Below are 23,180 nucleotides of genomic sequence, written 5' to 3'. Positions count from 1 at the left end.
GCGCTGCTGTCCATTCCTAAGGGGAAGCCCACAGGTGTTAGTGAGAGTAGCAATGCCAGAGCAGAAACGTGAATTGATCCAGAGTGGTCCGGGGAGAAAGATGTAGCATTTTATGCGGTTCTGTTTGACTTTTTGAATTTATACCTAAATATCCCCAATGTATCCCGTAAAAATTCAAAAAATATCCACTGGACTTGGTTTTCAAGATTTGAAGACGTTTCGCCACCTCTCCAGGAAGCTTTCTCAATTCAAATGTCTGGATCCGCAGTGAGTTTGAGTCTTATATAGACAACGCCTTGTATCGCTTGTAATCGTGTTGTCTATATAAGACTCAAACTCACTGCGGATCCAGACATTTGAATTGAGAAAGCTTCCTGGAGAGGTGGCGAAACGTCTTCAAATCTTGAAAACCAAGTCCAGTGGATATTTTTTGAATTTTTACGGGATGACTATGACCTGGATGACTGAGAACCTTCATCAGCATATCCCCAATGTAGCCCTGCTGCACAGCGGAGCAGCATAACTTCTCTGCTGTGTTCAGAAGAGGAGGCTGTGATAATAGAAAATGGAGGGTATCACAGTTGGGTGTCCATTCCATCTATTGTATTGAATTTAACAAACAGTCCGACAGCATGCCAGAGCGCCATACCCTGTTTTTTAATGATAGTTCTACATCACTTTCATCCCTAGTTTCTAACATTTAAATGAAACGTTGGCAGTAGCCTGCAAAGATTTTTTTAGAGAAGTAAAAGCAAAATTAGGCAACACTAGAAAGCAGGCCCCTCTGAGTGGAGGAATCTGTGTTCAGCTTGCTGTTCCCAGCAGGCTGCTGCACTGAAAAGCCTGCTGGGCTCAGCGGGAAATGAAAAAAGAAAAAAAAATAGTTTTTTGTTATTATTTCATTGATTAATAATCTGTTCTTCCTATTAAATGGGTTTTTAGGAAACGTGTGTGTGTGTTTGGCTGATGGAGTTTTTAATTTTCGAAGAGAAGATTCATAAAGCAGAAGTTTTGATGTAGAAACATCCATCCATCATACTGTATTCTGTCTTTCATCCTTTGTTTTAATCTTTTCTGTTTGCCTTCCAGTAGCTGATGTGAAACACATGGGCGGTGACACCGTTTAAGCTTTTCCGATTATCATCAGTGACTGCTGTTAAGAGTCACGGTGACCTCCTCCAACACAGGCTCACAAATAACATCCTTGGCCGGGATCCTTCTATCAGCGCCTGAGTCAGCACTTTCTACACCTTTTTGCTTCCTTTTTTTTTTCCCTCACTCACTCTTATTTGTTGCGGTTTGTAGCAGTGCTGCTTCCAAACACACCACATTCTCACTTCAATCTGTGTCTTTGTCTATGCCCCCCCCACCACCAAGTCGCAGAGTGAGTGCGGTAATGACAGCGCTGCGATGACGCCAGCGAAACAAATGGCCCATTGGCTTTCAGAGACATGCCCAGCGTCGTCTGGCACTCACCTCCATAGGTAGAGTGCTTCCATCAGCAGTTTTTCTGGTGTCCTCTCCGGACTGTGCCAGTCTCCTCTCATGTCCTTAATGACTCCCTTAAACCTCCTATTCTCCGCCCTTGCCCCTCGTTTTCCTTCTCTTGTTCTCTCTAAACACTTTGTCCTTTCCTCGTATCCAGTAGGAATGTAAAGAATCGCAGCCCTCTATCCCAATTCCTTACTCTCCCAGTTGAAATCAATCACGCTGTAATTTCCCCTCTGGCACTTAGAACTGCTCTGCACAGAGGGAGAAAAGGATGATGGGTAGTATTTTTCTGCATGCCCTTGAAAACAAACTCATTTTAGAAAAGATGGTTTCACGGCATTATGTCAGAGGGGACATTATTGAGGTCTAGGGAAGAGCTAGGGCGCCTCTCAGCAAGCCGAGGAAAAACAGAAATCCGAGAGCTTAAGGAGCAAATGAAACCGTTCCTCGAAGTAAGAAAAGTTCTTGATAAAATCAGCCATTATATAGCTAGTTCATTAGTAATGATCAATGTCATATTTCCCAAACAGTTTTTTACAGGCTGCGCACTGGAGACCTCTGAGAATAGCCCCCTTCACCTAAAGGTTAGGCTTTATTGTTGCTTTTGCATTAAGGTGCCACAGTTCTCCCTTTTCTGTAACCCTAACTGACCTTAGAAGAGCAGTTCAACACTAAAAATGTATCAGTTGACCCCTAAAACTGTCCATTATTAGCTTAAGGTCCTCGTCTGTCGCTGTAGAGATTACCGGAGCAAGGTCTCACTGTTTCCAGTGGTTCTATGGAGGACTGAAGGCCAGTTAGCTGAAAGGAGGCCACTACACCTTTCCAATATCACTTTTACAGGAAGAAAATACTTCAAGTTGTTAAAAGAAACAAAAAAAAACAAAAAAAAAACACACATAAGGTGCCAAAACTAGAGTAGAACCACCTTAACAGTAGCTCCAGTTCGCCAGTGTTGGCTTGGAGAGCAGGTTTAGGTTTGGTTTTAATTATTGCTAATTTACTGGTCAGTTTCAGTCCGAAATTCACTTCTGGACACGACCTTTGGGTCGGAACCTAAAGAGCAAGTTCCCAGGTAGTCCCGCGGCGCCCCGCCATCCAGGACGGGTTTAGACCAGTCGCTTCCCTCTATACCCAGGAGTCAGTCCAAGTTGTATTACATGGGTTTGGCCCTGGATGCCTCGCTCTAAAGGTATTCCAAGCAAATGCTGCCAACAGGAGGTGCAGGGCACTGCCCAGGATGCACTGGATGGGCCGTGTCTCTCTAATCACCCACTCCAACACTTAACTAAAACGCAACAATAGTATCAGTAACCTTGTTTGGTTCCCAACTCCATCTCCTGCCTTCATTCTACCTATTGTCTGGTATTACTCAACATATGTTTTCACATCAGGAAAGTCCGGGGGGGTCTCTGTCAGACAGAAAATGCAAAAGCATTTCAAACCTTCATTTGGTTCAGGCTGTACTGAGACACGTTGCTTCAAAGGGAAATGAGAAGATCTGTATGCGTCTCATATAGGCAGCTGTCTTTATCTAACCAGCTTGTCAAAACATTAAAATTCCTCCTAATATTAGTCATATTTTATCAGTCATTCATCTTAATTATATACAGGAAGGCTGTAATTTTGGATATATGCTTTGAAAGCACACATGATTAGAAAACATGAGGTTGTTTATCTTTGACAGAATGATGTTTCTGATGGAAAGGATGTTATTGTAGATATAAAAGTTTCTATTCTGACTCTAAAACTTGATCTTTCAGAAGGGATTATAGACATTGGGTTTCAGTAAGGTTTCTTCCTGGTTATTAAATGGTAAAAGGTCTTGCCTTACAGTTTGATAACCAGATTAAGTTCCCTTCATTTCCATTTCATTCTTATCAAAATGTCAATGTTGTAGTCGTAATTATAAAAAGAACCGATATAAAAGGTCTACTCTCTTTTTTTTAATCAACATTGATACTGAAAGTTTGAAACCAAAAGTTGAAAACCAAATGCCTGCTAAGCAGCTGACTGAAAGTTGGCTACCTGAGCTGATAACCTGACTATCCAGCTAATTAGGGCAGGTTTTACTTGTATGAAGAACTGGACAGAAAAAATGTCTAATATCTGAATGCTGTTGAAGATTTTCAGTCATTCCAAAATAGTTAAAGTAAAAAAAAAAAAAAAGTCCAAAACAACAACAACAACAAAAAAAGTCCAATGGTTTGTTTTTTTAAAACTTTCTTTTTACTTTTTTGGAATCAAATATCTGAACTTTAGCATGTATTTTTGAGGAATATTCCTAAAAATAAATGCTGGATGTATTCTTTTGATTTATTACTGTGCGTTGCATATTTTAGGATGTTGAAATTTGTCCATCCGCCTTAACAGATGAATGAAAAGTGGTAAATATATGAATAAATATGAAGATATGTGGACGCGATGTTCTTGGAAAGAAACAAAATGCAGATATTTCGTTTAAAAGCAAAATGACCTGAACATGACCCCACTCCCTCTTCTTCCGCCACTTATCTCCAATGTTGTTTCTCACAGCATCTTTCTGGTTGTTGCACAGGCAGGAACTGACAGCCTCTCCATTTGCTGTTAGGTTCTCTCAGTCCCTCTGCGGCGTCGTTAAAGGAATAGTACACCCAAAACATGATTAGCCTTCATTTTCTACTCACCTCCATGCTGAACAACACTCTGGAGTACTTTTTTGATATCTCAAATGCATCTGGAGATCTGGGAGGCTTCTTGCTGTCTGCTGACATTCAAATAATGGAGGTCCATGGCGCCCGAGACAGAAAGGTCCATAAAAGTCCACAAAAACGTGTCAATATTCCTCCATACTGCTCGTCCAATGTAATCCAAGTGTCCTGAGTGGGTAGCATCCAGAATTTACTCGAAACGAAGTCATTTAGAATGTTTTTAGAGCATAAACAGTAGTGTATAGGATTTCCTAATAGCGCCCCCATGCGCGCTCACGATTCTACGGAAGCCGGCAGACCAAACCGGAAGGAAGTGCGCATTCAGCGTCTGGTCTGCCGATAATGCAAGCGTAGAAGAAGAAATGTGCTGTTTACCTGTGCAAAGAAAGAAACGACGAAAGAAAAATGTCTGAGGACTTCAGTGCTGAGGAAGAGCATGAGTTCTTTGCTGAGCTGAATGCGCTGGTTTGGTCTGCCGGCTTCCGTAGAATCGTGAGCGCGCATGGGGGCGCTATTAGGAAATCCTATACACTACTGTTTAGGCTCTAAAACGTTCTAAATGACTTCGTTTCGAGTAAATTCTGGATGCTACCCACTCAGGACACTTGGATTACATTGGACGAGCAGTATGGAGGAATATTGACAAGTTTTTGTGGACCTTTCTGTCTCGGGCGCCATAGACCTCCATTATTTGAATGTCAGCAGACAGCAAGAAGTCTCCCAGATCTCCAGATGCATTTGAGATATCAAAAAAGTACTCCAGAGTGTTGTTCAGCATGGAGGTGAGTAGAAAATGAAGGCTAATCATGTTTTGGGTGTACTATTCCTTTAAGATCTCGGATCCTCAGACCATCCAACAGTCCCAGAAGATCGACCCGGTTGGCTCCTCAGAGGGCCGCCAGAAAAGCAGCAGGGCTGGAAAGCGGCTCTCTCAGCCATTGTTTGGGGTTTCCTGCTAGATTGTTTTCGGTACATACTGGCCTATGATAAAAGGATTTGAAAGCAGAGGGAACATGCTGACAGATGATAACAACTGGCCCAAAGGCCAAACAGGGAGTCAGAGCAGGGCACCCATCCCCCCTGTAGTTAGTGGCCAATTTAAACTTCAGCCACTAATTCAGGTGGAAAAGCTCAAATTAATCCATCTGTCCAAAACTCCCAAGAGTTAAAGCCAATAATTGATCTTTCAGCAATGTTCCTGCATTAAAGAAGGTTTATAGCACCACAGAAGTCAAATTGCAGTCAAAGATATTGACTGACCTGCTCACAAGATTTTCAGTGTCACTGGGGAGCGAGCCAATAGAGGAGGAGGGGGGGGAAACTGCAGGTGAAGAGCCGAACGGGCATCAATACCTGCCGCACACAGGCACTGAAAACTCTCCATTACTCCAATCAGGATCAGAAAAGCTTTTAACGAATATGGAAGCCGAGGCAAAGACGGGATATTAAAACTTAATTCGCCTGCTATTTGCTCTGAATGGCAAATCCTCACATTCATTTCTTTCAAAGCGCAGAGCTGCATATATTACAGAGGACAAGGGCTGAAAACGCTGCGCATTTAAAGCAGCTGCAGAGTCCGAGTGGCTCCGACAGCAAACAGTGGCTCTGGAAAAAAACAAACAAGAAAACTGATCTATACTTTTTTACATTTTGACATTACTACCAAAAAAGTTCAGCATTGGTAAAGCTGATTAATTCCATTATAGACCACCTCAAAGGTGACATAAAAGGGGGAAAAAAACACTATTTTCTAGAGCCTTAATAGATTAAAAACAACTGAATATGCTCTATAGAACTGCCTATAACAAAAAACAAGAGGCGATAACATTTAACATATTTTTCTTTGCAAAAGCATCTAAAAGCAAGTCAGATCAGATAAATGGTGTAAGAGGTTGGAGTGTTTATGTACTGTTTGTATGTTGAACCTTCTGCAGCCTCTAACGGGTCGTCCTGCAGCTGAAGCCATGATGCTACATCAGAAAATAACTGGAAATCTTTAAAATCATCGCTGGGAAAATCTCACATATTCAACATCAAACTCCACCATAAGCAGTCTGTGGTTTTCATGACGTTTTGTTTATTATTTCTCCTCCAAAAGGTTCCATCAGGCAGCGCTCTACCTGCCTTAAGGGAAATATAAAGTCTGAACCCAATTGTGAGGGTTCTGCGTTTTTTTTTATTTTACTGCCGGCTCTCTTTCCGCCTCGGCGATAATGGATGCTCCGGCCCCTGGAGCCTCGGTCAGCACCGCCGTCCTGACAGGCCTGACGAGAACACGCCTGCGTCCCGCCATGCCCTCCCCTGAATCATCACTTACCGGGGCCTGAAACAGAAGCGCGTCGGCTGCGGTGTGCAGAGGTCTGCGTTCGGAGCGTGAGATTTTCAATTACAGCGCTGCACACTTAGTTAGCTCCCGCATTTAATAAGAGAGCGGCGGCGTATTGGAAATGGAACACGGCATTTTAAATGTGCGTGGCAGCTGAATTATTAATGCTTACATGGCCCGTGCTTTTCATTTGCAGAATGAGAATATAGAACTGCACAGCATCCGTCTGATTTTCAAAGCTTTGCTTACCTACCTGCTACAGGTCCAGTAAAATAATAACCCATAGGAACAGAACCGCAGTTTCAGCTGCAAACGTTAATATTTGATGCACGGCTTTAAAAACAACCTCACAGAAAACTATCTAGGCTCCTTGTTAAATAAAGCAGATTAGTTATTATCTGTCACAACTCAATCAGCACAGTGAGATGCAGCGATTATCAGCTGCTGCCTGCTAACGCCGAAGAGGGTAATTAGCATAGTGCTGCAATCAGAGTGAAGGCACAGCGTGAGATGGGATCCAAAGGTTCAATCTGCAGTGAGGATTCAACATGAAATCAGCCAACTGTTTGGGAATACCTCTCAGCCACTTCCTGCTGTGCTGCACTGACCTACTTAGCATGATTTCATTTATCAAAAAGGTTGCAGGGATTTTCCAGAGCCTGAACAATCTTTTTCTGGGAATTGAGACACCTCACAGAGTCTCGGTTAACCACATGAGAAGTGTCGGCTTATCCGTCGCAGGCTCCGCTCGGTCTCTGAACCGGCGCCAGAACACAACATCTGAGTTGACCAGATCCCCTGCACGGGAAGAGAGAGGCTTGAAAGCAAGGGCTGTTTGCTTTTCAGCGGGATCGGCTGCAACAATCTAACACTCGCCTCTTCCTCTTTTCAGAGGAAATTGATGTAAGCGCAATAAACAGAGAACCTTCAAAAGGAAGCGTTACGCAATGTGGACTCGAACGGACCTTCGTCTAAAAAAGGGAAGGAATGCTTCTTCAAATTGGAGGAAATTAAAAAGGAATGTGCTAAAGGGCGTGTCGGCGTTGGGGAGCGCTTGATTTATGTAGATGGTTTGGGGTTTGGCATCTTGATCATGTCGAGTTTGTAGTGTTTACTTTCATTGGTGATGTTCACATGAGATGAATGATTTTGTGTTTGTGTGTGTGTGGGGGGGGGTGTTATAGTCTCACATCAGAAACAAGAATGCATCTGATTATTTTAAATCAGATTGGCACCACTGAGAGCTGTCCACACCCAATCTATGGGGGAAAACCAGCGAAAAATCGGATTTCACCAAAAACAAACAACCTAAAGCTAAACGGGAAGTAGCAGAAGTCAATTAGCTCTCGATGCCCGTCGTTCTAATTTCTTTCCAGGGATATATTTCATGTTTTGATGATGTTTGGAACTGAAGAGAAGTCCGCTGCAAACAGAAACATATAAAGCTGAACTTGTGATGCTCTAAAGGATGCTGTTATCATCAAAGGAAGCATGAGGCTGCAGAACGTCACGGACCGTGAATAGCTGGGTCTGTTTAAGCAATGGATGTAGAAAATTCTGTCATTATGAAACCAGATTCTGTTAAAGCCAGAAGGTTTCTGACAAAAAATAAATAAGATTAGACCCACAATTATCAGGTCCAAATGCAATTTATTGGTACCAGTCTCAAGATATAGATAGAAGATTTTCTTTATTGGAATCAATATTATTACTGTCCTTGATTTATTTAATGAAGCATTGTGTTTATCAACACTTTTGTCATAACTGTAGCCAAGCTGGACTGGTTCAGTTGAGGCATTGAATCCATCGGGGTATTTATTCCTCTGTTGTGCCACATGGGGCCAAATAAGCCAGAACTGCACCGGACGGGTTTTTCATCTTTTCAAAGGCAATCAAGTTTTCCATTGCAGGACTCCTCCTGTATATGACCGAGCCTTTAGTTCACTCTGGATATTAAGGCTGACACAAGACCGACATTACAAATGCAACATCGATAACCAGGAAACTGTTCAGTACTCGATACCAATTAATGTTACATATACTCTAAAAAGAAAACGCTGCTACAAACTAAATGAATTAATTCAATTGGTAAAAAATAATTGAATCAAGTTGATCCAACTTAAATATTGTTAAGTTTATAACTTGACAAGTTAATTTAATTAGGCTACTTGTCACCAATTCAAGATGCGGAAGAGGATTAAAAAAAAAAGCTTATCGATTTTTTATTTTATTTTAGTTTAATATGGGAAAAAAGTCAGAATTCTGACTTTAATATCAGAATTCCGACTTTAAGAGACAAAACTATCGGTTTTTTTAATCAACGTCTGCTCTTCTATTAATGAAATAGCATCACTGGGGACCCGGAAGAACTTCTGAGATTAAAATCTGAGATAAAAATTCTGAGATAAACGTCTGAATCCCGAGATTAAAGTCGGAATCCTGAGATTAAAGTCGGAATCCTGAGATTAAAGTCGGAATTCTGACATTAAAGTTGGAATTCTGACATTAAAGACGGAATTCTGAGATTAAAGACGGAATTCTGAGATTAAAGACAGAATTTTGAGATTAAAGTTGGAATTCTGAGATTAAAGTCAGAATTCTAAGATTAAAGTTCGTATCCTGAGATTAAAGTCGGAATCCTGAGATTAAAGTCAGAATTCTGAGATTAAAGACGGAATTCTGAGATTAAAGACAGAATTCTGAGATTAAAGACAGAATTTTGAGATTAAAGATGGAATCCTGAGATTAAAGTTGGAATTCTAAGATTAAAGTTCGTATCCTGAGATTAAAGTCGGAATCCTGAGATTAAAGTCGGAATCCTGAGATTAAAGTCAGAATTCTGAGATTAAAGTCAGAATTCTGAGATTAAAGTCAGAATTATGACTTTTTTCCCATAATAAACTGAAACAATATTTAAAAATCAGTTGCATTTTTTTTTATTTCTTTAAGAGTGGGGGGATAAAATATGATGAATAATTAACAGCATTAAATATATATGTATTATGAAAAGCCCACTTGTTTTAATCTCAACATTGGGCTTACTTTCTAAGCAGTATTGTAGATTCTATTAGTTAAATCAGTGTGTGAATCAATGTAGAATAAATAACCCACTCTAACATAATTTGACAATATTTTAGGGTTGTTTAAGGTATTGCTCTTTTAATGTTCAAAAAAGTATCTAAATCAGCAATAGTAAAAACATGCAAACACTATGATTTAGTATTGATACCATGACAACTTGGTATTGTATCTGGATACAATTTGCGTTTGAGTTGATACTTTTCAGATTATCAATTGTTTTGGCGACCCCACTGTAGATCATCGACTGTGTCCAGCGTAGTTTGTAAAGCTAACTGTTCAAAACGACAGAGGTTATAAAAGTGACAACTTTAAAAATCTCTTATGAAAGAGGCATATTGGAAAGGTAAGAGTCTAGTTTCCGAGCATACTAGCCATGAGGGGCGGAGCAACAAAACATGCGTGTGCAAATCTGCAAGATTTGACCTTTACATATTGGGGCATCTTCAGTGGTTAAAGTTTTAGTGAGCGATTTACTGTAGGGGGAAAAAAAGAGACAGTGTTTGGTCTAATTTTTACAGGAGACAAAGAATGTTTATCGCCCTCTAGGGGTGAGTTGGGCTTAAGGTTTAAAAGAAAAGCTACAGGTTCAATGCAACTGATCTTTTCAGTTATCAAAAACTATCATTAACAGAGGAAAAGTGTCTTATTTATTTTTGTTATACAGAGGCTCATCAATAGTAGAAAAATACAATCAAACATGTTGAAAGCTGCTGTTAAAAATCCTCTCCATCGGGGCATCGTCTTTTTTAAACTACTTTCAAAGTTTTAAAGAGAAACTTAAATTGATGTATCCTTATGTTCAATCTTTTATTGATTTTATGCCTCAACATTATATTTCTTTGTAGTGCACGTAAATGCAACATCACTTTGGTTGTTTTAAATAAACTAAGTTGGTACAGTATGTATAAATACTAAAGAACTTAATGGAGGGGTACTTCTCTAAATGTTATCAACTTGCTACTGATGTGTTCCAGAGAAACTTTAAGAATAAGACTAAGTTTTATTCTTTTTTAGGGATCTATTACAGAACTAAGATATTTCTTAATTTTCTGAGAACTGAAAATGAAAGAAGTCTCTATATAAATCTACAATGGAGAAATAATCTTTTCTTAAAATAAATCTAACATGAGAAAACTGTGCCCACGGTTTATAGTTGTCTCGACAAACAAAGCGTCAACACAGCAACAAACATCTGCAATGCACTGAGTTTTGTCGATAACGGGAACGGAGCTGCAGCACAAACAGGAAAGCTGAAAATATAGAAAGAAAAAATCTTTTCAGTCATTTTAAATCTTTGAAAATAGTATAGAGCAGAGTGGCCAAGAGTGCAGAGTGGCCATGCTGCAATCAAGGCCGACATTTGAAGAGGAAATGATAAAGCGGCAGTTCACTAGGGGTGAGTATTGGAATGGGTGCTGCGATACGATACGTATCTCGATACTTGGGTCTATATGGCAATATCACCATATATTGCGATACTTTTCCTGCCAGCAAAATTGAATGTATAAATAAAAAGCAACCTCTGTAAATGTTCATCAGATGATATTTATCTTTGAGTTCTTTTGGTATCCATGTTGCTTTGCGTTTGAGTCAATCCACATCTGCGCCGTACAGCAAAAGGGCTCCACAGCTCTGTCTGCCAGAGCGGCGGTGCAGAGGAAGCCCATTTTCCCTCAGTTTTAGGTAAAAATGTTTTGCTTAAAAAATAGATACTAGGGACTAAAAGGCTGATATTATATCAGGCAGACAAAAATCAAGATATATTGCAAAAATGTTTTTTCCACACCCTTGCAGTTCACACACAAATGTTACCTTTCCCAACCTAACATTACATGTAAAGCTTTCAATGACCTGGCATATGCTAAAACTTTTACTTTAAACTCTGAGGAAATTTAACCACAAATCAGAGATTTATCTTTTAGTTTCAGTCACATTCATGTTCCCTTTTGCTTTAACTCCTTAGCTTCACCTTAGAGAAAGAAATGAGACTCTTTTCAGGAATCCCTTTCAAGTCAAAGTGAGGAGGAATAAAGGCTTGTTTTGGTATGTGTATTGTTGTTTTGTTTTAAGCATCTCTTTTGCTGCTTTGTTCCAGAAACAATTTGGTTGAAAAAGCTTAATTTTTGCAGATCTTCCATCACATCATTTTGTTTTAAGTGTGTGTGTACCTGTCTAGCCCTCAGAGTGAGGACCATTTTACCAATTTCACCATTAAACTGAGGGCCAGTTGTTGCAAAGTGAGCACATTTTGCAGGTCCTCACATGTTATTTTGCTAATGGTTAAGTTTAGGGCTATGGTGTCAATTGGCTTAGGGTTAGGGTGAGATATGCATTAGTAATGGTTAGGTGTTGAAAATGACCGAAAACCAGTGGAAGTCAATGGGAGTCAACATATGGTCCTCACTACATATAGCAAAATGAGTATATGTGTGTGTGTGTCATTTATTAATTTAATCTCCAATCTCAGGTCAGTCGATTCACATCAAGTGAGTCACTGTCAACACAGACGTCTGTCTGCTCAATGGGCTTCCTTCAAAAGAGATCCATTTTTTCCCTCTATTTATTTTAGCCCTAAATCTAAGGAGAAAAAAAACCCTGCTGGCCAGCTAGCACTTCCTTATATAGAAAAAAAACACCTTCCATGTCCTTTAAGGTTCAACTTTATCTAAAAAGATGAAGAATCAACCTTAACTTCAGTAAAATGCAGTTTATGACAAAGAGAAACTGAATAGAAAACAAATGAGTGTTTTGCAGTCACCGTCAGAGCTGTTCTGATGGCTCTCAACCATCTTCATTTTAATTCATCTGTTCTGTGCTTGTAAATGTGACTCTACTTCCAGCTTCGTATGCATGTGTGAAAACACATGGGCTTCATTATTTCATGTTTTATGCTGAACTGTCCACTTTAGCTCCTTTATTCTCCAGCTCTATCAGACAAATCTTCCACCTCCTGAATCCAGCAGATGGTCTGTGATAAAAGCAGGAAGCACAGACTGTTTGGGCTGATTTTGCACGTGTGCTGAGCTGGTATGACGTCTTTGAACCTAAATTAAGGAGGAAGTTGGACGAGGTCATCATTAGAGCGAAGGTATTTTAAGCTGTGAGGAGGTGAAGGATCCACCGTTAGAGGCCTGGAGCATGAGGGCACCCAAGTTTATTTTGAGTCAGGGGGTCTGCTGCTGTGTGGCCGTACCTTTAAGATTTTTATCCTCTTAAATGTTTTTTTTTCTAAACCAGCACCAGCTGTCTGATCTACATTTGAAATCTTTAGATATTACAAAAATAAAGCAAACAACAACAGGGAACCCAGAAAGTTTAGAAGACTACAAACCCGCAGTGTTACAGATCCTCCGATCGGCTGTTTTCCATCCAGTCCTCCTTTGCTTTAAACGCTTTTTAGAAAGAAAGAGTCTCAGTGGCGTTTACTAAACTCTGCATGGTTACGTCTGCATGACAGAAAAAGCTCTCTTCCAACCCTCCTCCAAAATAAAGCCGTGTTTAGTATCTATTATTGCTCCAAAATGCTGCTTGCATGCTGTAGCTCTGCAACAATGATCTTTAAAGTCGTAGGGAAACAGCCGTTCCAAACGTTGCATTTCCAAATTCTCCCGAATGGTGCACGACTTTACACGAGTGAATGTGATTGGTCATTTATCAAGAGGGCGGGATTCTTGTGGCGGAAGGTTCGCGACCAAGTATGATTATGGCCGTTTTTCTCTGAAGCATCTTGCTAACCAGTTAGCAACTTAGTGCTAGTAGGTTCTAGGGGTGTGCAAAATAATCGTCATGATGATGCATCGTGATTCTAATTTTCATGATCTACTGCATCGATTCTTGACGCCAAGTATCGATTATTAATTTTAAAAAATGAGTAAATAAAATTGCATGAATGGTTGGCGAACATCAGCCAAAAACAAGTGCAATACAACTTTCAGTCCAGTAGATGTCGCTGCTGATGTGTTGATGCACACTGCCTTGTGTCACAAGCATTTCTACTGCGCCGTGTCATTCAAAAACAAAACATGGAGGAGAAAATATTGCAATGCATCGCAATAATTCAAGTATCGTGATGCATCGTGATAGAATCGCATCGTGGCCTGTGAATCGTGATTCGAATCGAATCGTGACTCCTTTGGCAATACCCACCCCTAGTAGGTTCCCAATGGGAAATTCCATTGGCACTAAATTGGTGACTTAGGCCCTGTCCACACGAAGTCAAAACGACAACGAAACGCTAATATTTTCCAGAATGTTTGTCGTAAAGACGGAGACGTAAAATAAATATGATCGTCCACACGAATGCATGAAAACGCTGCAAAATGTATGCCAGGCCTGTAAGTGGCGCTGTGGTGCCAAAGCAAAAATAGGCGACGAAATGTTGGGCATGCGCACTAATATTTATACATGGTTGCCCTGCGGGTCCATTTTCGTTGTTCAGTCAAATTCAGGTGCTGAACCATGTCGTCGATATTGCTCTGTTCTTCCTGGAGATATTCCAGAAGAAGATTCTGTTGTAAGCCCGACAGCAGGGTGAGTAGCATCAGCAGCAACCATTCAACACAGTACGGCGCCATTGTTGTTGTGATACTGTGTCGCGCATGCGTGTTTAGAGGCGACGCTATGACGCATGCGTGTAAGAAAAAAAATGCGGTTAGAGCTTAAAGATGGAAACGTGAAAACGGAGTTTCAAAATCTTCCCACTCTGAAGGCTTAATAAAAAAAGATTGTTTACAGACCCCCGAAACGACGGCTTCGTATGGATGAGAGGTTGGTTTGGTGAAAAATGTGTGCGTTTAGGCCAGGGTTTGACTTCGTGTGGACGGGGCCTTAGAAACAACACTGTCAAGGAACGCTATGGACAGCGGAAACATGCAAGAGGAGGAGAGTTTAGTGTCGGAGGTCGTGGATGACAATATCGTCTGATAAAGAGTACATTTATATACATGTTTAAGCCAGAATGATTTTACATTTAAATGTGATTTCCCGACGACTTTAAAATCTAGAAGGAAGTCAGAGATGATTTATTAGAACTTCATAGGAATCTGATCTGTTGTAAAAGGAGCCAAACAGCCCACATCCTTCCTGTTCTACACATCACTACAGTTTTTCTACTCTATGGTTCAGTTTCCGTGTCATTTTAGAACATTTTAACGCATCCCTTTGCTGGTTCTCTTTTAAACACTGTTAGCTGATGAGTTCTGCCTCTTATTCTACCGACACATCAAAGGAAAGCTCGTGTTCGACAGGAGTTATTGATGCCCCTCGTGTTCACCAAGGCTTGTATTAACCCCCTGAGTGCTTTATTACTTAGCATGTGAGTAAATCTAATTCTGACAAGCGCTTCATGATGAAACCCCCTTCGCCTGGGATCATTGGCACCCCCTGGCTAAGAATGGCTCTGATTTACAACGACAATTATACAGCATGTCTGCAAATTGTTCAGATCATTTAGGCGATGATATTAAAAAAAAAACAAAGCAGCGTTTTAATAAAGCTAATTGTATAAAACATGCCTAAAAGTTGAGGTGATATAAAGACACGTTGTGTTTAATGGGTTATTTGCTTTTAATATAAGTTATTGACTGGATGCAAAATGGAAGTTTGATAAAAAAGATCAACGTCCAGCTGGATTCTGATTGGTTAGAGATGAGTAAGAGGTGCAGATCTTTTCCTTATAAAATAAATGAATGTCTCTTCTTTCAGATTTCTATTAATAAAAATGTTGAAAACTACGTGAGGGTTACCATCCCGTGATTTCTGGGAGTTTGCACTTAACATCCTGGTTATAGACCGCACAAGTGGACGGAAAATGGAAAAAAAAAATTGAAAGAAGTTCAAAGTCCTAGATTACAGAGAGTGAAAAAAGACAAAGAAGAACATTTCATATTAGATAACAGAGGGTTATTTCCTACTTCCCGTAATGTTTTTGAAAACCTAATTCACTTGATTATTCATTTGCTTCCACCCATTTCTCGCCATCTTGCCTCCAGCTCGTAGCGAGCCAATTAATTTCTCTGCGCTCCACAGCTATTTCCATCACTACGAGCTCTGCGTCCGACGCGTGTATCCTCGGTGCTTCCTCCATCCCACGCGCGTCGGCCCTCCCTCCGATCAAACCCGTGATGTGGACATGAATAAAACATTCAAACCTGTTTGTATTTATGACTGTGCCAGACGGAGTTGAGTAATAACGCCGCTTATTGATGTAGCCTGCGCAGACGGCCCCCCCGGAGAGGGAGGGAGTTTGTTGAACGTGTGTGCGTGCGTCCCGTACCTCGTTGCCGTACATCATGAGGTGGTGGGTGGTAATGAGGGCTTTGAAGACCACCACCCAGCTTGAGTTGGCTGTTCGCTCGAAGAGGGTGTCTGCCAGCTGGGGAATGTTGACGTTCATCTCATTGGTGCAGTGGATCAGATCTGCAGCACAAGAGGAAACAAACATGTTGGTTAACGAGGAGACGGTGGGAGAAAAGAGAAAACGAAGTTAGTGTTTTAGAAGCGCAACAATACTTGGAGAGATCATACAGCTCTTTTTTTAACTGAGAAAAGAGTGAAAAGGTCTACTTCTCACTTTCTACAGCTAAATCTAACACTGTTCTCTGGAGGAGTGTCATCAGGAGTTCAGGTGTCAAGTCATTTACAGATCATTTTCTATAAAACTAGGAGATCAGAAACCAGCAGAGCTCTATAGCAGGGGTCTTCAACGTTTTCCAGGCCAAGGGACCCCCTAATTATATATATGGTATTAAATAGTGTTATATCAAACTGGTCCTATAGTCACTCTATTACATATGGAGTCATGTAACAAAAGTAGTTTCACCCTGGGATTATTAAACTAGATCCATCTCTGTGACCTTGATATCTTGCAGACGCGCCATTGTTGTTTTGGAAGATAAACACTCCCGCCGGCGCCGCTGAACTTCTCGTTACCATCCACCAAAGTTCTCGCGAGTTCTCGAATAGGCTCTCCCTAGCACTTTGGCAGGAAACTGCTGTGCGTCCCTACAAATTCCACAGCAACGTTCCAGAAGGATAACAGCAAAACTACAATTGATGTGTGCGGCTGCAGAAGTATAATCGGCCCTTAAAACTAGTTAGCTAACTTCCAGTTAGGGCTGGGCGATATGGAAAAAAAACTATATCACGATATGGATTATTTTATATCACGATAACGATATATATCACGATATACCACAACTGATGTTGCATTTTATGTTTTCATAGTCCGTCAGATGGACAGGGTTGAAAAAAATCTTTCATCGCCTATTTTTTACCCATCATCTTGTTTCCTAATATGAGAATCCCAACCCCAAACCAAGAACACCAGTTATGCAATTTGCGGCCATGACAGTGAACAGTGAAAAAGTTTATCACGATAGAAAAAATAGAGGAGAAAGGTCACGATAGACATGTTTCTCTCGTCCTCACGATATATATCACCATATCGCCCAGCTCTACTTCCAGTAGATATCAGGAAGGCTGAAGTGTTACAGAAAATTCAGTTTTATTTTTATCCGTTATGCTACACTTAAACATGTTCAATGCAGGTCCAGCAGATTCCGAAACAGCTTCTTCCAGACCCCCATCAGACAGCTGTACTGTTGTGAAAACTCTTAACCCCTTGAACCCTACGGACCCACCGGCAGGTCCAGCTGCTACATGACCTCGTAGTTTTACCAAACCCCCAGTATTGATGTAAAAAACATATTTGGCACAGTCTGGTGACATTTATGGATAAATGTGCCAAAATGGCCTCTCCGCCTAAGAAATTTCTTACTAATACCATTCTAAAATAAATATGATTCATCTGATTGAGTCCAAATTTGGTATATTTTTACACAACATTTAGATTTGAAAGTCTGTACTACTTTTTTGTGCTATAAATAATATTTTGGTAGTGTTTTGCAATGTTTATTTCAAAGAAAATTTTGGCGAGGTTCAAAAAATGCAAAATATTTTGTATTTTGTCCCTAATATTTCAGGCAGGGTCAAAGCTAAAATGGTGCTGACACCAGAAAACCATTCTATGACATCTTACCTTTACAGAGGTACCAAAAGTTTCTTCTTAAATCTAATAGCTGTGAGGCTATAAGTTATTTACTTTTGTGTGTTTTTGTCAGGCAGAAATTTATTTATACCCCCTTAGGGTGTAAGAGGTTAATCACGTCACAGATTCTGCATCGCACAGATAACACCAATCCGAAATTCTGCATATTTGCTCGATACGTACTTAATGCTCTGAACTTCCACATTAATACGTTTTTTTGCACCATTTTTTTTGTTCCACACCATTTACATTTAATGACTGCTGCACTTTAAGGAAATATTTTGAAAGCCGTACAAATGAAATTTTGTTTTGTATACACTGTGTGTAAACAAAGTGACAATAAAAGTTGTCTAAGTCTAAAATGTGTGAATCGACGCATTTACGGACAAATGTTTTCTCAAATGCTAAGCAAGCTAACCGCTAAAGAACAGAAGCTAAATATCAATTAGAAGTCAAATCATACTGAAGGGTAAAGTAGTATTAATAAATGTTAATCCTGTTAAATAATCTTATATAATGGTCTTAAAATTAAAATAAAAAAAAGAGAATCTAGCTAGAAGTCACTGCAGATTATAAAATCAAAGATGCTAGCCAGATTTTATAAACCTGCCTTTTTGAAAATAAAAGGATTTCATAGAAAACAGCGTTTAAACAGCAGATGCTAAATTAGTTATGTTTCATTTGAAGTTTCGTGGTACGGAGTCCACATAGGAAGCAGACACCTGCAGATACCCCCAGCTGCCCTCCCTCAGGGTCCCTTTGGACAACCGCTAACAACAACTAGTTTGGCTTCACAACACATTGATTTGTGCTGCATGTTGCATGAAGCCCTGTGAGCTAAGCAGTGTATCAAATTGAAAATCAACCAGCATCAATTTAGTATGTGGCAAGAATTAGAGACACAAGTGATGGTGACAGAGAAATGATGCTTTCAGGAATGGAGAAAGTCCTTGCTTCTCTAAAACCCCAAATAAGAATTGTTCTTCAGCTCTTTAAAGATATGTAAAGGACTGAAGTGGCAGAATTAAATATATTCAAAATTTAACTTTTTAGCATTACATATAAAAAGTTTTTTTTCTTACCAAAGTTATTTATTTATTTTTTTGTATAATGTCCTGTTGGGCATGTTGGATGTCCTGACGGATCAATGGAGCTTTCACCTTCTTTTGTTTCTTAGATAAAAGTTGGACATCAGTCGTTAAATATCAGGAAATAAAATGTCTCCTCTGTGATTTTGAGAGACCCACACCTTTAGAACCATTGAAATGTTTGTGCTGATTGCTTGATTATTCAGCATTTCTTTACCCAGCAGCTTGAAGGAGGATCAGCGTCAGTGATCTTTGTTCATCAATTTCAGTTTGTTCATAAGTTTTGATCTTTTAGTTACATCAAAGAAAAGATAAATGGTAAATGCCCTGTACTTCTATAGCACTTTTTCAAGTAAGAGACTTGACCAAAGTGCTTTGCACAACATTTAGTCATTCACCAATTCACACCCACTGATGGTGGCAAACTACACTGTAGCCACAGCTGCCCTGGGGCTCACTGACAGAAGCGAGGCTGCTGTAAACCGGCGCCACCGGGTCCTCTGACCACCATCAGTAGACAATTCAGGTGGAGCTTCTTGCCCAAACTGGGCAGATACTCAAATTGGGCATTTGTCAAATCAGCAAGAAAATCAAAAAGACACGCAGCGGAACAGAACGGTGAGAAGATTAAATGCAAAACATCTGCATCCCATATGTGCAGGAGTCTCTGAAAAACTCAAAAGGATTTTCTCCAAACACATAATCCCAGTACATTTCAAACCAAACAAGACCCTTAGACAGAGGCTAGTGCATCCTGAGGACAAAACCGCCAGAGCAAAGATGAGCGGAGGGATCTGATCTTTATATTGGAGAAACCAAACAACCTCTCCACAGACGCATGGCTCAACACAGAAGAGCGACCACATCCAGGCAAGACTTGGTAGCACATCTACACCTTATGGACAAAGGACATTTTTTGAGGACCAGAACGTTCACATTTTGGACAAAGAAGACGGGTGGTTTGAGAGGGGCGGGAAGGAAGCCATCTATGTTAACAGAGAAAAAACAACCTTAAACAGAGGTGGTGGACTCAGATTTCAGCTTTCAAAAACCTACAATGCAGCAATTGAGTTGATCTCTTCCCGCCATCATCGCAGCCCCGACCCCTTTACAGGAGAGCAGAAGACCTCTCCTATTCAGCCAGGGCAACAATTCCCTTTAATGGCACCCCTTATAGAGACTTAGACGGGTATGGGGCATTGCAGGATAACAAAAGAAGCCAAACAAGCCCTGTTCCAAAGGGGTGGACCCCTTCGTTTTTTTGTTTTGTTTTTTTTTTTTCAATTTGCATGTTTTCCAAAACAATAAAAAAGGCTTTATTGGGCTACCGTGTAAAACCTTGAACTCAACGTAATCCCTGCCATTTTGAATTTAAAAGGCTTCTTGGATGGGAAGCGAAGCGTCTTTAAACTTGGAAACAAAGTCCAGTGGATTGTTTTTAATTTTCCTTTTTTTTTTTAAATGTTTTGCCAAGGACACAACGACACTGAAAGCCGGAGCCATGGTTCAAACTGACAACCCTTCGATTGCAGGGAAATCTCCTTCACCTTTCGCCCCAATCACTCTGTTATTGGTTTTGGTGATTAGCTCCCATTCATTTTCAAAATCATTAGTTGCTGGGATGAAAATACATTTTAATCCACAGAAGTAAACAGAAACCTAATGTATCTTCTGTTGTTCTGCAATAGATTGATCCCTGGAGGTAAAGGATTCATCATCTATCCTCCCAGGGAGCAGGATGGGTTGTGTGACTGGTTGATTTATGAACCTCGATATCATTTTGCATAGCTTAACATGGCAGCAGCCAACAGATAACTGCACACAAACCAGAGCTTTATGCTCTTCAACATCTTAAAAGAACAGTTTCTTGCCGTTTTATTTTTTTGTTTTAGGACACCCCACTGAATCCAGCAGAGATCTGAAAGCATGGCCATTATGGTGTAAAAGGAGGCATCATAACAGGCGTTAAAATGAGTAAAAGCGCCTCGAGAATCTACTTTCTGCAGCGACACATGGGAGCAAACAAACACACCAAGACAGCACGTTGAATGGGATCATAAACATTTTAACAAAACCGGTTATTCTGCATGGTTCAAATAAAGTTTATTAGCTTCAAAATTTTGACAATGAAAAAGAACAGCAGGAGTTTTATAATGAAAAGCTGCAGCTTTATAGATAAACTAGATGTTTCACCGTTACATCAACCACCAAGGCCTTTTGGCTAGCTCACTGAAACCAGACAATTAAACCGATCAGTATCATTAGGAGCCATGTTGAACTGAACGGCTGAAACCCCATGGATGTGCTGAGGGCAGCAGGAGGCTTCAGAAGCTTCAGAAATGATCTGGATCCATCTCTGCGCTCAGCTGTTGCTCCTATGAATAAACTCTCTTCTTGCTGCACACAATATTTGTTCCTGGATGTATTCCTGGCCCCTCATTCATTAAGTGGAGCATTTTCCCAGTGTGCATCCCTCCCAAACAGCTAACTCCATGTAAATTCATCTTAAGAAGAATACCCCCAGTGCCCAGGAGCCCGTTCTAAAAACTAGTGTGGTTTTTCCTTCTTTCAGGGAGACTTTTCATGTCGATTAGTCATGGGGAATGAGCTCTTTTCAAGTTTCCATTTGTATCATTAGAGAAGAATATGCAGCATGACGAGCTCGTATTAATTTGCTCTGCAGGTCCCGTTCGGTTCATGCATCGTGCAACACAAACACTGTAATGGTATTGTAGAGTGTCAGTAATGGAACAGAGAACTATTGCTGCCTGCAGCATGGCCAACTTCACAGCAGTGGAGGCAAAAGTCATCCTGGAAACCTTTCCTTTTGGCTAGCTTACGCTGCTGTTCAACCGACTGTTTCTAAACATGAACAGTTTAATATTAGGGACAGATTTTACTGCTTTAAAAATGGGTTTTGTATTGAACGAGTCCAAATTCGATGGATTCAGTACATTTATTAGGAATACAAAGAGATTCACGGATAAAGCAAAATTTTATTAGTGAAGCGTAAAACGAAATGTTTAAGTCGATTTTCATTTACCGGATTTCTGGGTGTTCAGGTTGATGGTCATCTTTGACGTAGAGAGCAAATTACATTTGTCAGCAATGACTTAATACTATTTACCTGTTAATCTGCGTTTAAGGCAATAAAGTTCAAAAAACATTCAATGACGTACTTTTGTTCAGATAGATAAAGCTTGGCCACATAGCTTAGGAATTATTTTGTTAAGAAAATACCTAAATGTTCCTGTCCCCATAGCATGATGCTGACACTGCCATGTTTCACAGTAGGCTAGGGTGACCAGATGTCCTCTTTTTCCCCAGACGTCCTACTTTTCAGACCTGATAAAAACGTCCGGGGGGAATTTCAAAATTTTGGTCGACTACAGTGCATCTCGTAGTTGAAAAACACCAGGCACTTGAACAGAGACGTCAGCTCCAGGGCTGATCTGGGGGGCTGGGGACCATCAGCGGCCCCAAAATCGACACTTCATAACCCCCCACACCTGGTCCCCCCTACAGTAGGCATGTTCTTGCTCCTCTGCCTGTAGGCTTGAAATGTTTGAATTCTTTTTTTTTTTTCACACCGATCTGACCTTTTAAAGATTTCATGACTAAGCTCTAGGGTTGTCACGATACTAAACTTTTCAACTCGATACCGATACTAAGGAAAACATTCGATACTCGATACCATTTTCGATACCACAAGGATAAAAACAAAGACTCCAAAATTCTACAGAAATATTTTCATTAATAAATAAAATACAATAAAGGTTGTATGCTGTGCACAATATTAAGCAAGCTTGATAAAAATCTTATGAAATTAAAATTAAGTGTTCCTTCCTTGGCTATGCTTTGCACACATAATGATACTAGCCAAACCGGTTAAGAAACAAAAATAATTTTCAGCAGCTGCACCTGTTACAGAAAAAGTCTGAAACTGAAAAGAGCACAGAATTATTCAATCACAGTGTTCAGAAAGTGCATTTTCCTCTATTATGCACTTTTAATGAATGACTGCTTAGGTGCAACTGGTGGTGGCACTGTATCGATACTTTTAAAACCGAGTATTGTATCCGGATACGTTTCAGTATCAATACTTTTTTGAGTTTCGATACTTTTGACAACCCTACTAAGCTCCATCTTTCCATCAGGTCTGATCAGCCTTCCAGTCCCGCAGCATGATGCTGCCGTAACTGTTTCACCATGAGTTTGGTGTGTTCAGTTCGTCTTTCACCAACTAAACCATCATCATCCTATTTCAGAAATGGTTTTCTTCACAGAGATCAGAGCTGATCATCATCCTGTTGGCAGTCTCCCACCTGGGCGGTGAATTTCTGCAGCTCCTCATGTGTTACCAAATGCCTCCTTGTCCCTCCAGTCCATTTAGGTTGCATTTTGGCAGGATAAAAGTTTGACTTGAAAATGATTTCTTCCTGGTTTTATTTTACATT

General features: G+C 40.3%; 1 protein-coding gene across 1 annotated transcript in view; it reads right to left on the bottom strand.

Annotated features, from left to right (window-relative positions):
- Positions 1 to 23,180, bottom strand: part of si:ch211-200p22.4 (phosphatidylinositol-binding clathrin assembly protein) — a 143,028-nt gene that overhangs the window by 87,185 nt on the left and 32,663 nt on the right. Inside the window, exon 2 of the mRNA XM_038302106.1 lies at positions 15,863 to 16,005. Within this exon, the coding sequence (XP_038158034.1) occupies positions 15,863 to 16,005 (143 nt within the window). The remainder of the gene's footprint in view (positions 1 to 15,862; positions 16,006 to 23,180) is intronic.

The sequence above is a fragment of the Cyprinodon tularosa genome, unplaced genomic scaffold (genome assembly GCF_016077235.1).
Source record: "Cyprinodon tularosa strain WSP-4 unplaced genomic scaffold, ASM1607723v1 ctg482, whole genome shotgun sequence".
Lineage (NCBI taxonomy): Eukaryota > Metazoa > Chordata > Actinopteri > Cyprinodontiformes > Cyprinodontidae > Cyprinodon > Cyprinodon tularosa.
This window is presented reverse-complemented; position numbering and strand designations above follow the sequence as displayed.